This window comes from Nomascus leucogenys, chromosome 21 (assembly GCF_006542625.1).
Source record: "Nomascus leucogenys isolate Asia chromosome 21, Asia_NLE_v1, whole genome shotgun sequence".
Classification (NCBI taxonomy): domain Eukaryota; kingdom Metazoa; phylum Chordata; class Mammalia; order Primates; family Hylobatidae; genus Nomascus; species Nomascus leucogenys.
Genome location: NC_044401.1, coordinates 13,511,565 through 13,526,044, shown reverse-complemented (window position 1 = coordinate 13,526,044; position 14,480 = coordinate 13,511,565). Strand labels below are relative to the sequence as shown.

General features: G+C 36.7%; 1 protein-coding gene across 11 annotated transcripts in view; it reads left to right on the top strand.

Moving 5' to 3' along the window:
* BBX (BBX high mobility group box domain containing) overlaps positions 1–14,480 on the top strand; it is a 295,180-nt gene that overhangs the window by 261,178 nt on the left and 19,522 nt on the right. For 9 of the 11 annotated variants that reach the window (XM_030801620.1, XM_030801618.1, XM_030801617.1 and 6 more), the window contains 3 exons: positions 862–1,010; positions 12,628–12,717; positions 14,080–14,139. In XM_030801620.1, coding sequence (XP_030657480.1) covers positions 862–1,010; positions 12,628–12,717; positions 14,080–14,139 — 299 coding nt within the window. The remainder of the gene's footprint in view (positions 1–861; positions 1,011–12,627; positions 12,718–14,079; positions 14,140–14,480) is intronic. The other 2 variants (XM_030801619.1, XM_003261768.4) reach the window with 1 other exon arrangement.

The window sequence follows — 14,480 nt, the reverse complement described above, 5'->3', positions numbered from 1 at the left end:
TTGCTTCTTATAAGCTGGTACTAAAATTGCTCTCCTCTTCCCAATACACCCTCCATTTTCCATCTACCAGGCACAGCAGTTCTCCTACAGCCTCTTCCATCTGTCTAGGTTGCATGTTAGTTTAATAAATCTCACCTAATGAAAGCCAGAAGCCAGCCTAGGATCCAGCAGGCATGTTGCCATGGCTGTGGGACACTAGAGACAGCATCAGCCCAGAGATTGCCCAACTTTGCTGGTGGCATTTCTGAAGTCACTGATGATTTAAGTTAAAGCATGTTGCCTCTGTGCCATTGCATTCATTGAAAACTGGCTTTACTTTGCTCATTGAATATTTTGTCTTTATTGTAGTCAACTTTCCAGAATGTTTTCCTAGTATTAATGCTTTTTGTTTGTGTATGTTTTAATCAAACAGTAGTCAGTACATTTTTTAAAGAAACTAATCTTACGAAACTACCAGTATATCATATTACCAATAAGCTTGCCATATATACATGTATATGAATCTGTAAAATGAGAAAATATATGAATAGAGTACGCTTTGTACTGAACTTTATGAAAAACTCCCATGCCAGTGGAGAGAATGCCAAATTCCCCACTTCAGAAATATTCTAATATTATAAATGATGTTTCTACTTTTCTAAGGTAATAACATAACCTGTCATACGAGTTTACTAAGAAAACTGTGTTGGTAAATCTCAAGCATTTCAGAAAAGGTGTTTTTTTCCTTGCACAGAATTTACTTACATGCCCTGATTCCCAGAGACCCTGTTTTCAAATAGAATATCTTAAAATACATTTCATGTCGTTTTCTATGTCATATTCGGTCATGTGCTGATTGATTCCCCTCTCCCCTTTTAATAGCTCCGCAAAGCTGGATGAAGAATTTGAAAAAAAATTCAACAGCCTCCCTCAATATAGTCCTGTTACATTTGACCGGAAATGTGTACCTGTCCCAAGAAAAAAGAAGAAGACTGGAAATGTGTCCTCGGAACCGACTAAAACCAGCAAAGGTTAGGTGTGACCTGTACCTTCCTGCCATGTGGTCAGAATCTCAACTGACCCTTCAGCTAAGCTTTTAGCTCCCTTTAGACATGTAATTGGATTTGGAATTGAGGCAGTAGGGAGTTAAAATCTCAGGTTGCTTTCCAAGGTTATCCTAGTCCCTTTTTTTCTTCCTTATTTTCTGTAGCCTCTGTCCATTGGCATCTCAGTCTGTATATTTGCCTGTAATGGTGTAGCTAAGCTTTTGCAAAAATGTTACACTGGTCCTCAACCTCCTGCTCTCCAGAATTCTAATTTGTAATGTTAACCTTTTCTTGAACAGAAACTGCTGGTTGAGTCCAGTTCTTCTGTTCCTTGTGTCCGCAACGGGTTGAACTCTGGGACTGTAAATCATTCTTTTCACCTGATAAGCAGATGCTAACTACTCTTTACTGGCATTATAGACCAAAAATCCTCCAGCAACATATATACATATATATATATAAAATTGGTTTTGTTAAATTTAAAAAATGCTTTGTTTAGTATATTCATTTTCAAGTAATCAGCTTCTCCGCTGCCTATATCAGGGAAGCTTTTTTAAAGTTATCAGCATGACTTGGATGGATCTCAGCATTCATCAGTGACAATGCTGCAGTCCTAAAAGGGATTGTAAGAGGGTAGGGGCATTTTCAGTGGTCTCATCACCTGAGACCACTGTTGACATTTGTGGGACAGGCACTGGAATACTAAACATCTTGCCCTTCAAGCACAGTGAAGGACTGTACTACCCAAAATGGCAATATTGCTTTCATTGAGAAACTTGTCTTCTGATTTTTCTTAAGGTCTAAAGATTGGTAGGGAAAATGTACCTCTAGTTTTCCATACAGATGTGAAAGACTTCGTTCAGTTGGCTCTCCTATAAGGACATGGAATAGAGAGATGAAGAACTTGGGTGGCTGAGCTGTAGTTGCTTTCAAGCTCAAACTCTAGCAGGATTTGCTGGAAGAGTTCTTTTAATTATCCTGCAAAAGTTGTCGCCATTGCCTGCTTCATCAAATTGGATAATTTAATCAAATCAGATTGATTCCATTCTTTTGTATTTTAAATAGACCGATTAATTGATCAGGTGTAAATATTAACAAAGAGATATAATTTCACGCATTTTAGGGAATATTTAAGGTATATAGACGAGGGAAAATTATGGTTTATCCTCTGGAGAAACCTGAACCTTTCTCCTTCAAAGCCTGAAAACCCTTTGCACACTGGAATTGACACAACCACACAGGGCCAATTTGAGATCTGTATCTCAAGACAGAACTGAAAGGTTGAAGAAAATTTCCCCTTCATGATTAAAGCCAGGGAAGGTATATAAAAATCATTTTAGAATTAGCTCAGTTTTCCTCTGTGGTTAATAAAAACAAGTCTAGTGAATAAAGAACTAAAAAAGAAATGTTGTTGCATCACCAAGTTTGCTCATCTGAGAAAATAAAATAGGGTCGTATCAAGATCTTCCAAGATAGAAATAAAGTAGACTTGTTGACAGGTAGGGAGCAGCTGAGCACCATAATGGATTGCCAAATGAAATGACAGTCTCTGTGCCCTGGCGATATTTAGGAATATGAAAAGTAGTCCATGAGCCCAAAGATGCCAAGTATCTTGAGCTCCCATAATTCTTGGATTTAAAGTTGCTGATAAATACTTGACAAGCCAATAAAATGGAACTTAATTGATAGATGTGCAGGACGTTATTCCTTCTTCCACTCCCAAAACAGTCACGTTAGAGCTCTGAAGTTGGCTGAATTATCTCTCAGGGAACATAACAATAGATTTATTTTCATAAAGCTATAAAACTCTGAAGTTAGGATCTATTTTCATGAGACCTTCTCTTGGGTCTTAGTTGTCTGTTGTACGATTTTTCTCTCCCAGCTGAGATTAACAGTATTTCTTTTGATGTGAAATAGCTTTTTGGAGCTTTGGATTATACTTCATACAATATCATCTTAACTCTTCTGTTATACCTCTCAAGCCACAAAGTCACTGGTTCTTATATAGTATATCAGTAATTACATATGTGGGAAGTCTTCCAAGACGAGATTTTGTTCTGCCTTCTGATTTGTGAAGCAAAATGCAATTAAAATAAGCAGAAATTAAATAATATATTATCTGTTCAGCAAACTAAAGAAATAGTATTTGTGACTGATTGTAATTTGGCATTAGCAGCACCGATGTACTAGACTACAAGTTATTATTAATGAAATTATCATACCAGCTGTGCTGTAATTGCCTGATCTTTAGGGGATAGAGGAGATTATTTTCTTAGACTCTAGACCATTTCCACCTTTGCATAATGAATCATTCAGAGCAAACATCGTGTGTGAGATCATTAGTTCATTAGTAAAAGAGTATATGTCCATCAGAAACCTAATTTTTCCTCTAATAATTTGCCGTTTGTCTATATTTTATTTTTTCCTTTGTCATCATTCAATATTCATTATATTTTCCTTCATGACTTACACTAGGTGCCTTTTTAGGTACTTAGCTTACATAAAATGTATAGAATTTTTCTAAAGTGTAATTTCTAGAAGAAATTTGTATGTATGCATTTATATAGTTGTATATCTCAAAGTCATAGTACCTGCTTGGATTTATTCCTCTGTTTTCCCAGTATCCATATTCGTATTGTATTTCTAAGGAGTCTCTTCCTGTCTTTCCCATGGTCATCCTACTATCTCTGCCCTGCCTCTTATGTCTATGTCGTAGGTCTTGTCAAAAACTTGACAATGAAAAGGGATGAAAATAACTTTAAAGGCCACTTTCCTCCAACTTGGGTTATGTTATAGAACAGAGCATGATGGCAGGAATAGGATTTCCCTTTCCTTCTAAAAATGAATTATCCAGTAAATTCTAATCTAACTAACTCACAATGCCATTCAGCTGAATCAGCCCAAACTTAATGTTTTCTGAGTCATCTCTCTGTTATTTTAAAATATTTTTAAAGGAAAGCTTTAAATTATGTGTCTAAATTTAATTGTAACTTCCTAAGAGATTTGTTTTACATGTTTTTACATGTACTGATAATGTATGAAGCATTGTTTACAAAAGTATTAGAAGTCAGTTCTCTGTAGAATAGTAATTTTTCAGTGGAAGTAGGATCATGGAGAAAAAAATTGTGTTGAAATTATGCTTATCTTGACTTATTAGACTCACTTCTTCACCTTACTCCTTCTATCTTTACATAGTTCCTTGGCCTATTATCAAACATACTGTTGATCCTTCTTATATTTTTTTCAATCCACACTTACATTTTAAGACTAAAATCAAAAATGGTTAAGGCATTGAGTATTTAAAAAAAAATCACGGTGGGAATAAAAGAAGCAGGTTTACAAGATTGAAAAGACAGAATCCCCTCTTTGAGGTGGAGCCAAGCCAATAGTACTTTCAGTCTTGCAGAGCCGAGATGTGATGATAGATCTCCTATTAGGAATTTTAGCTTCCAGATTGGGCAGAGTTCTGTATCTTTCTCCATAACTGTTTGAAAGTCTCCGCTGCCACCAAATTTCTTCAGGAATATGGTGGCAGCACCTTTGCAAGTGTAAAATGTATACCTGATACAACTTTGAGTTCCTTAACAATGCATGCACGTCCAGCCCAATGAAGTGGCTCCTCCCTCTCTATGAATCTTAACTTGATTGTGACTGATTGACTCAGAGAACTTATTCAAGTCAGTAAATGCACATGCCCTGCAGGTGGGAGCACATTGCTATAAATTATTGCATAGGAATATATTTTTTCACTGGGTGCTCATTACTTACCAGTCCAATACAGAAATGGCAGCCTAGTCTTAGAACAAAACCCTTGCTCTTTATAGATATACATATATATAGTTTAAAAACATGAAACTATAGAACCTGGGCAAAAGCCACCACCACCAGAGTTACGCCTGACATTTGTTTCTGACAACAGATGTGAAGAGCAGGTTCACTTAATTCACCTTACTCACTGACCTTGAAAAAGTATCATGCTAGGCTCATGCTGAAGTGGCTCCTGTGTCACTGCAACTTCTTACCCCCAAAACATTCATTTTTCAGCAAACCTTGAACATTAATGTTCTGGAAAGGTTATTGTCAGTGTCCTTCTGGCACCCCTCCTAATCTCTCGGCTTGTCGTTTGGCCCTTTTGTTTTCTGCCCAGCTGTGAAGTTGAGGTGCAAAGGAGATTGATACCTTCAGAATACAGGTCATCTGCCCAAAAACTTAAGTGGAGACCTAAGCCAGTTTGCATACCAGCAATGAATGATTTTTTTTCCTAAGGAAGCTGAAGCTGATGCAGATATTCCCTCAAGAAATTTGGTAGGGAAAGAGATGGGACGAAAGCTTGAGATACCATGGTAGAGTGAAGAGCAGTTGTGAACATTTGTTTTCTGAATGATTCCTTCTAAAAGCCCTTCTGCATTTTACTTTCTACCATTCTTCCTCCTCCGTGGATACTTCTACATTAATGTAATAATTGACTAAGGAAAAGATGTAATAGTAAATTTCCTTATATTTGCTATTTATTACAGATTTTGACTTTATTTTCTGTAGACAAAATACCCAACATACACACTATGCTGATTGGGAGAAATCAAATTTTTCACTTCTTGACTCTAAAATGGCTGCTTTTCAGTGACTACAATTAGATCTTATCTATTTCTTTTCGAGTTTGCCACTTTCTTTTTTCATCTGAAGTTGTCATTTACTTAGAGCAGTTTTATATCTATAATTTGGGGGGTGGCCAGAAGAAAGGAATCTTAAAAATTTAAGTTTACAGAAGCTCTTCTATGTACAAAACTACTATGATTGTTATTTTTTCATGTTAAAATTGACAAGCTCTATCTTTAACGTAGTCTTCAAATTACTTTTTAGATTTCTCTGAGTATGATTGGGTCCAAAAATATATATTTCTTTTCTTCTTTCCTAACACACTGCATACGTCAAGTCATTTTGCTTTTGTGAACTACTTCTTTATATCATTCTTCCTATGAGCCAATACCCTATTATTAAGTTATTTTCCTACAGGTAAATCACTAGGATCTTTATAATCCTGAATAGTAATTTTTCTCCTTTCTCCTACTTTTGTTTTCCATGACTGCCTATGTATCATTCAGGTCCACCAGCCTAGTTTCTTGGGTTGTATAAAACACATGAGGCAGTGATTGCAAGTAGATTTTAGAGACACCTGTAATATTAGTGTAGTAGGTACATGTGATATATTTTCTTTGTACTTGTTAAATTTATTTTCTTTTCTCTCGTTGCTCACTTTTTCCCAAAGAAGCAAACAGAGAGGCATTTCTAGTTTCGTTTCAAACCACCACTAGCCAGTTTAGAAGCATTTGCTATTGGTTATTTAGAAGGATTGCTTAGTGTAGTCATCAAAAAACACTTGCACAGATTTATGATATCAGTAATAGCAGCAGCTATAATTTCTTGAGCTCTTACTTTGTGATAAGCAGTGCCTTAAGAGCTTTATTTATTCATGGAATAAATATTGAGAACCTGTCGTGTGCTAAGAACCATTGTGGGCATTTAGATTATATCTGTGGGTGAAAACAACCCTACTACTGCCATCAAGATTACATTATAATGGGGGAACCAGAAAATAAATAAGCCTAAACAATAAGCAAAATATATAATTTGTTTGAAGGTGAGACGTACAGTGGAAAAAGAATTGGTTGATAAAGCAACTAAGCAAAAGATCAACAAGAAAAGACTTGAACCAACACTACAAACCAACTAGAACTAACAAACATATAGAACTCTCCACTCAGTAATGGCAGAATGTATATTCTTCACAAGCATACATGGAACAATCTCCACAGTAGACCATATGCTAATCCATAAAACAAACCAATAAATGTAAAAGGATTGAAATAATGCAGAGTGTGTTCTCTGACCATAGTACAATGAGATTTAAAAATCAGTAGTAGAAAAAAATTGGAGAAATTCACGAATATATAGAAATTAAATACACTCCTACATTACCATCACACCAAAAATCAAAGAGAAATCAGAAAGTACTTTGAAATGAATAAAAATGAAGACACAGTATAAGAGACTTTAAGAGATGCATCTAAAGCAAACTTAGAGGGAAAATTGTAGCTCTAAATGCCTATATTAAGAAAGAAATCTCAAATAAGTAGCCTAGCCTTCTACTGTAAGACACTCAAAAAAGAAGAGCAAACCAAACTCAAAGGAAGCAGAAGAAAGGAAATAATAAAGATTAGAGAAGAAGTTGATGAAATGAAATTAATTAAATAATACTAAAACAATAGAGAAAAATCAAAGAAACCAAAAAGTTGTCCTTCAAAAATAACAAAATTGAGAAATTTTAGCTAGATTGACCAAGAAAAAAAAGAGAAGACTCAAATTATTAGAATCAGAGATTAAATAGAAGACATTACTACTGACTACAGAAATGAAAAGGATTATAAAACAATACTATAAACAACTAAAGCCAATAGATTAGATAACATGTATGAAATGAACAATTCCTAAAAAGACACAAACTACTGAAACTGGCTTAAGAAATCGATAATCTTGATAGATGCATAACTAATAAAGACATTGAACTGGTAATTTTTAAAGTACCTGGAAAAAAAAAAAAAAAAGCCCAGGCCCAGATGGCATCACCACTGTATTCTACCAAACATTTAAAGAAGAATTTACACCAGTTTTTCACAAATGAATCCAGAAATTACAAGAAAAGTAAACACTTCCCAATTCATTCTGTGAGGCCTGTATTACTTTAATGTCAAAGACATTCAAGACATTCTCAAGACAAACACATCACAAGAAATGAAAACTGCAGGTCAATATCTCTTACAAATATGAACACAGAAATCCTCAACAAAACACTAGCAAACCAAATTCAGCAACATATAAGAAATTATACATCATGACTAAATGGGATTTTACCTCAGGACTGCAAGTTTGCTTTAATATTCAAAAACCAATTAGTGTAACATGCCCTACTAATAGAATACAAAACAGAAACCACTTGATCATCCCAATAGATCTAGGAAAGCATTTGATAAAAGTCAAATGCCCTTTAAAAAAAAAAAAAAAAAAACTCAACAACTAGGATTAAAAGGGAACTTCCTCAGCTTGATAAAAGGCATCTACAAAAAATACACAGCTAACATGATACTTAATGGTAAAATATTGGATGCTTTCCCCCTAGGCAAAGGGGCAGTACAAGAATGTCCACTCTCACCACTTATTCAACATTGTACTAGAGGTTCTAGCCAGGGCAATTAGGTAAGAAATAGAAACAAAAGGTATCTACATTAGAAAGGAGGAGGTAAAATTATCTTTATTCTCAGATTACATGACCTTGTATATAGAAAATCCTAAGGATCCACCAAAAAACTAATACAGCTAATAAATGAGTTTAGTAGAGCTGTGGGTTATAAGATCATTAGATAAAACTTATTGATATTTTGATACACATGAACAATGAACAATCTAAAAATGAGATTAGGAACACAATTCCATTTACAATAGCATCAAAAAGAGTAAAGTACTTAGAAATAAATTTAACAAAAGTACAGTAAAATGAAAACTACAAAACATTGTTGAAACAAATATGATAGAAATTAATAGAAAAACATCCCATGTTCATGGATTGGAGGACTTCTTACTGTTAAGATGGAAACACTCTCCCAAATTGATCTATAGGTTCAACCCAACCCCTCTTAGAATCCCAGCTGACTTCTTTATAGAAATTGACAGATGAGCCTAAAATTAATGTGGAATTGCATATCCAGAAGAACCAAAACAATCTTAAAAGAGAAAAAAGTAGTAGTTGATTTCAAAACTAATTACAAAACAATGGTAATCAAGAGATGTTATACTAGAATAAAGATAGACATATAAATCAGTGGAATAGAATTGGTAGAGAACCTGTCATAAACCCATACATTTTTGGTCAACTAATTTTCAACAAGGGTGCCAAGAATATCAAATGAGAACCATAGAGTCTTTCCAAAAAATGATTCTGGATCAACTGAGTGTCTACATTCAAATGAGGTTGGACACTTACCTCATACAGTGTACAAAATTTAACTTAAAATAGATCACAGACTTAAATGTTAAAGCTAGAACAATAAAACTTTCAAAGCAAATGGGCAAATCTTTATAACCTCAGATTTGGCAGTGAATCCTTAAATATGATACCAAAAGCCCAAGCAACAGAAGACAAAATAGATAAATTGGACCGTATCAAAATTTGAATCTTCTGTGCTTCAAAGAACACTGCCAAGAAAGTGAAAAGACATCCCACAGAATGGGAGAAAATATTTGCAAATCACATATCTGATAAGAAACTTTTATCTAGACTATATAAGGAATATTTACAACTCGGCAGTAAAAAAGACAGCTCATAAAAACAGGCAAGTGATCTGAATAGATACTTCTCCAAATAAGATATATAACAAGTACGTGGCCGGTAAGTACATGAAAATACAGTTAACATCATCAGTCATCAGGGAAATGCATATCAAAACCACAATGGGAATGATACCATTTCACATCCTTAGGATGGCCATAATAAAAAAGACAGATAATAACAAATGTTGACAAAGATGTAGAGAAATTGAAATCCTTATACACTGCTAGTGGGAATGCGAAGTTGTGCAGCTGCTTTCTTAGATAGTCTAGTAGGTCCTCAAAAGCCTAAACATAGAGTTACCACATGACCTAGCAAGTCCATTTCTAAGTATATGCCCTATAGAAATGAACACCTGTGTCTCATACAAAAGCTTAATGTTTATAACCGTGTTATTTATAATAGTCAAAAGGTGGAAATAATCCAAATGTCCGCCAACTGTTTTGTTGTTGTTGTTTGTTTGTTTGTTTTCTGAGACAGAGTCTCGCTGTCACCAGGCTGGAGTGCAGTGGTACTATCTTGGCTCACTGCAACCTCTGCCTCCTGGATTCAAGTGATTCTCCTGCCATAGCCTCCTGAGTAGCTGGGACTACAGGCGCATGCCACCACACCCAGCTAATGTTTGTATTTCTAGTAGAGACGGGGTTTCACCATGTTGGCCAGGATGGTCTTGATCTCTTGACATCATGATCTACCCGCTTTGGCCCCCCAAAGTGCTGGGATTACAGACGTGAGCCACTGCACCTGGCCCACCAACTGTTGAATGAATAAACAATCCATTAAATGGAATATTATTCAGCCCTGATACATGCTGTAGCATGGAGGAACCTTGAAAACATTATGCTAAGTCAAAAATCACATTATATGATTCTATTTATATGAAATTTCCAGAATAGGCAAATGTATAGAGACAGAAAGGAGATTGGAGGTTGCTTAGGGAGAGGGGGAATACAGGTATAGGAGGAGTAATATTAAAAAGGTTTGGAATTCATTTTTGAGGTGATGAAATGTTCAAAAATTGGTGCCAGTTGCAAATATCTGAATATAAACACAAGTTTTATACTTTAAATGGGTGAATTGTATGGTATGTTAATTATATTTCAACAAAGCTGTTTTTAAAAATCAGTTAAAAGAATAGGTTTGTGAGGGAATGGGAGATCAAACGATGGGCATGGGGTTGGCTTGCAGTTTTATATAGAGTGGTCTGAAGATAGTTAAGTAAAGCCTTGAAGGAGGTGAGGAAGTTAGCTGTGCGGACATCTTGGAGAAGAACATTTTCTAGGCAAGGTAATGGCTGGTTCAGAGATCCTAAAGTCAGGAACGCTGAGACTACATGTGCAGAGGACTGCCAGGAGGCCCGTGCAGCTAGAGAGACTCAAAGGAAAGGAGTGGCAGGATGTGAGGTTATGGAGGTAATGGAGCTCTGGATCTCTTAAGTCCTTGTAAGATAGTATAAGGTTGCTGACTTTTCATATACACTCAATATAAGAGGTTTGGCTGGGGTGATGCGTTTTTGAGTCTTCAACCTATAGCTGGTATTTATTTTATTTTATTTTATTTTATTTTATAGCCCTGACACTAGAGGTAATCACCAGATGAGTGAGAATAGAGACGAGGACAAGGACCAAGCCCAGAGCTTTCCAAAATTAAGAGGTCAGGGAAAAGAATAAGCAAAGAAGACAGAGGGAAAGATCAGCGATGGTGAAGAGAAAAGAAGAGAAGGTGGTATCCTAGAAGCCCAATGAAGGAGGCATTCAAGGCAGAGGGTGTGGCTGTAGTGGTCAGAAGCTACAGGAACAGCCCGGTGCAATAAGGACCCACAATTGGCCTTCACAGCATGGGGGTACTGGATGACCCCTTGAAGAGCAGTTTTCCATGAGTGGCAGGGCAGAAACCTAGTTGTAATGAGTTTAAGACAGAATGAGGCTGGGCACAATGGCTCACACCTGTAATCCCAGCATTTTGGGAGGCCAAGGTGGGCGGATTGCTTGAGCCCAGCCTGGGCAACATGGCGAAACCCCGATTTTACAAAAAAAAAAAAAAAAAATACAAAAAATTAGCCAGGCATGGTGATCCCCACCTGTAGTCCTAGTTGCTCAGGAGGCTGAGGTGGGAGGATTGCTTGAGCCCAGGAGGTGGAAGTTGCAGTGAACCGAGGTCATGCCACTGCACTCCAGCCTGGTGACAGAGTGAGACCCTGTCTCAATAAATAAATAAATAAATAAATAAATAAAGACAGAATGGAAAGAGAGAAACTGGAGACAGCATGGGCAACCCTTCTGTGGAATTTTTGCTACAGGAGGAATGAAGAACTAAGGCAGTAACTGATGTGAGGGAAGTTAGGTTAGGAGCCACCTTTTTCTTTTCTGAGTTAAAAGAAATGTTTGTATACCGATGGAATGGCCCATTAGAGAGGGAGAAATGATGGTGTTGAGCTGGACAAGGAGGGTGGGGCTATGTCATGGGTGGAGGAACTGTGACCAGATGGGAGCGGCAAATGGTTCACCTGTGGCCAGAAGGGAGAGCATGTAGTTGCAGCTGTTGGTAGGTGGAGAGGTGCCACCGGGGCTTTGGGGAGGTCAGCGCTGTTGCTGGTATTTCTGATTGTTCACTGAAAAAAAAAAAAAAAAAATCTCAATTTTGTTTCTTTATCTGAGAAAACTAAGAATCTGAAACATCTCCCCCTTCCACCCAGAATAAAGTTTTTTGGCAGATATTTTCTCTTTTTAAGTCACTTTTTTCTTCTTAGATTATTCTCAGAAAAGGCCAGAAAGCTATCTAATGCTGTCGGGTCAGCTGCTGTCCTGAAAGTGCTATCCTTGTTGTGAAAAGCAGTTTCATTGGAGAGATAAAACACATATGCCATCCTTTCCTTCATGGTATTTAGGAGTCTAAAGTAAAATCTTTTCTCTATTACACACTCTAGCCAGTTTGCTGTTATTGGTTGTAGTTTGTATCTGTATCTACAGTTTCTGCTTAGGGAGTCCCAGCCCTAATGGAGGCTTTGCCCAATACATTTCTAAGGAAAATCTCACTGGGGTTAAATAAGCCTTAAAAGGGGGCTGAGCACCAGTTAAGTAAGTGAAGATGCAAGATGACATTTATTGAGACTCAATTTGCTTATTCCACAGGAGGGAGGAGGGTGGAATTGTTGAGAAATACACAATATTTTTTATGAAACATTGTGAATTTAAAATATATTTATATTAATATTGTCTGTAGGTCCTTTCCAGTCTCAGAAAAAGAACTTATTCCACAAAATTGTCAGCAAATATAAGCACAAAAAGGAGAAGCCCAATGTTCCGGAAAAAGGTATTGGTGCCCTCCATCCTCCGTGAAGGGTTCTTGGTCACCTCCATTGTGATTCATCTTTGAGTAATGCTTCCGTGCACTGCCTTTGCCTTGTCCTCCCCTCTGCTTGCTTCAATGCCATCAGCTCCTGACGCGGGTGTTCTCATTCTTTCCGGACTCTGCAGCTAATGCAAATCTCCTTCACTTGGATTCCTGTTCAAATCCGTATTTGTCTCTATTTTCAGAGCCCCATATGAATCCTAAAATTGCCTCTTCTCATCTGTATTTGGTGCGTTTTGCAATTCAGTCTTCTTGACCACTTATCCATTTATTTTCTTTGACTATTCTTGGTTTTCACATGTTTGGCAGCCCTTCATACCATGACCACATTTTCCTACTTCATGAAATCTTACAGTTTCATGTTCATGTGAAAGTGCCACCGTTTCTGTACTTCCTCTGACACTTGAGGATTCTTGTGGACCCTCTTCTCCACTCTTAAGTTGTAACCTGTGTCTCTTTTTCCCCCACCTCTCGTTTGCCAGGCTCTTCTTCCGACCTCTTTCAGTCACATGCCTGTTACTTGAAAGGACAGTAGAGACTGTTGCACTCTGTCCCCTCTTTACTCGGAACGTCTGTCTCATTGGTATGATCTTGATGGGCCTTTAAACCTCTTCAGGGCTCATCTTAAGATCTCTTTCTTCCCATAGTGCAGGACTCCTATTCTTATTTCACATAAAAGATAAATCTTCCCATCTGGCTCAGTGCAGCCAAGTATTCTGTAGGTCGGGTTTTCTTTAGCATCTCCCTGCATGTTAGTGTCGTGACTGCCATAAACCATCTCATCCGGTGCCCATTTGCATCCTACTTGCATGGCCAGATGTGAAGCATTCCGTGTTTCTTGAATGAGGCTTTAAACGCAGCTGTCTCCTGTGTGTAGACATGTGTGTCTGTACGTTCCTGTATGTAACCTTTTACTTAATTTGGGCCTTCTTTTCACTTCCACTTCAGCTTCTTAGTTTTGTTTTGTATATTGATATTATTTTTTCTTCTGCTTCCAGTAAAGAAACATTATTCATTAGGTGAAAATAGCAGCTTTTTTCATTCCCTTTTACTGATCTTCAGATTACTTTTGATTAAAGTTACAGAAATAATCCAACACTGTATTTCATAAAAAACAAAAATTTTATTTTTAATCCATTTTCTGTACAGACTCATTATTTTAGTTGACAAATACCATTTTCAGAATTAAGTAATTGACATAAAATTCCGCTTCATTTGTGTGATGTTTCAAAAGTTAGTTTGTATATCATCTTGTTTTTGTAGTATGGGTATCTACTAAGAGTAGAGTTTCACTTTTCTTTCCTTTTCTGTCATTGTTTTTAGGAAGTGGGGATAAATGGTCAAACAAGCAACTCTTCTTGGATGCCATTCACCCTACAGAAGGTAGGACAAGCAATGTTATTTAATTTCAGACAGTCGGAGCTGGAAATGAACATAAGTTGTATAGGTTTTTAAAAGGTATAATTTATATAGGTTCAACCAACAGCATTAGACTTATGTGTTCATAATTAGGTTATTTTTAATTTTCGCATCAAAACTGCTATTTGGGGGACTCCTGCCAAGGGTCAGACAATGTGTCATGTGGTGTTTAATCTGTTAAAGGGCGATTTGTAACCTTTGAATCGCATTAATCAGAGATTAGAGTTTTTCATAGCTAAATATATTCAGCATTGCAGTTCATGTTGCAGGCAGATGCTTATGCCCAGTGGGAGTTGGAATGACAA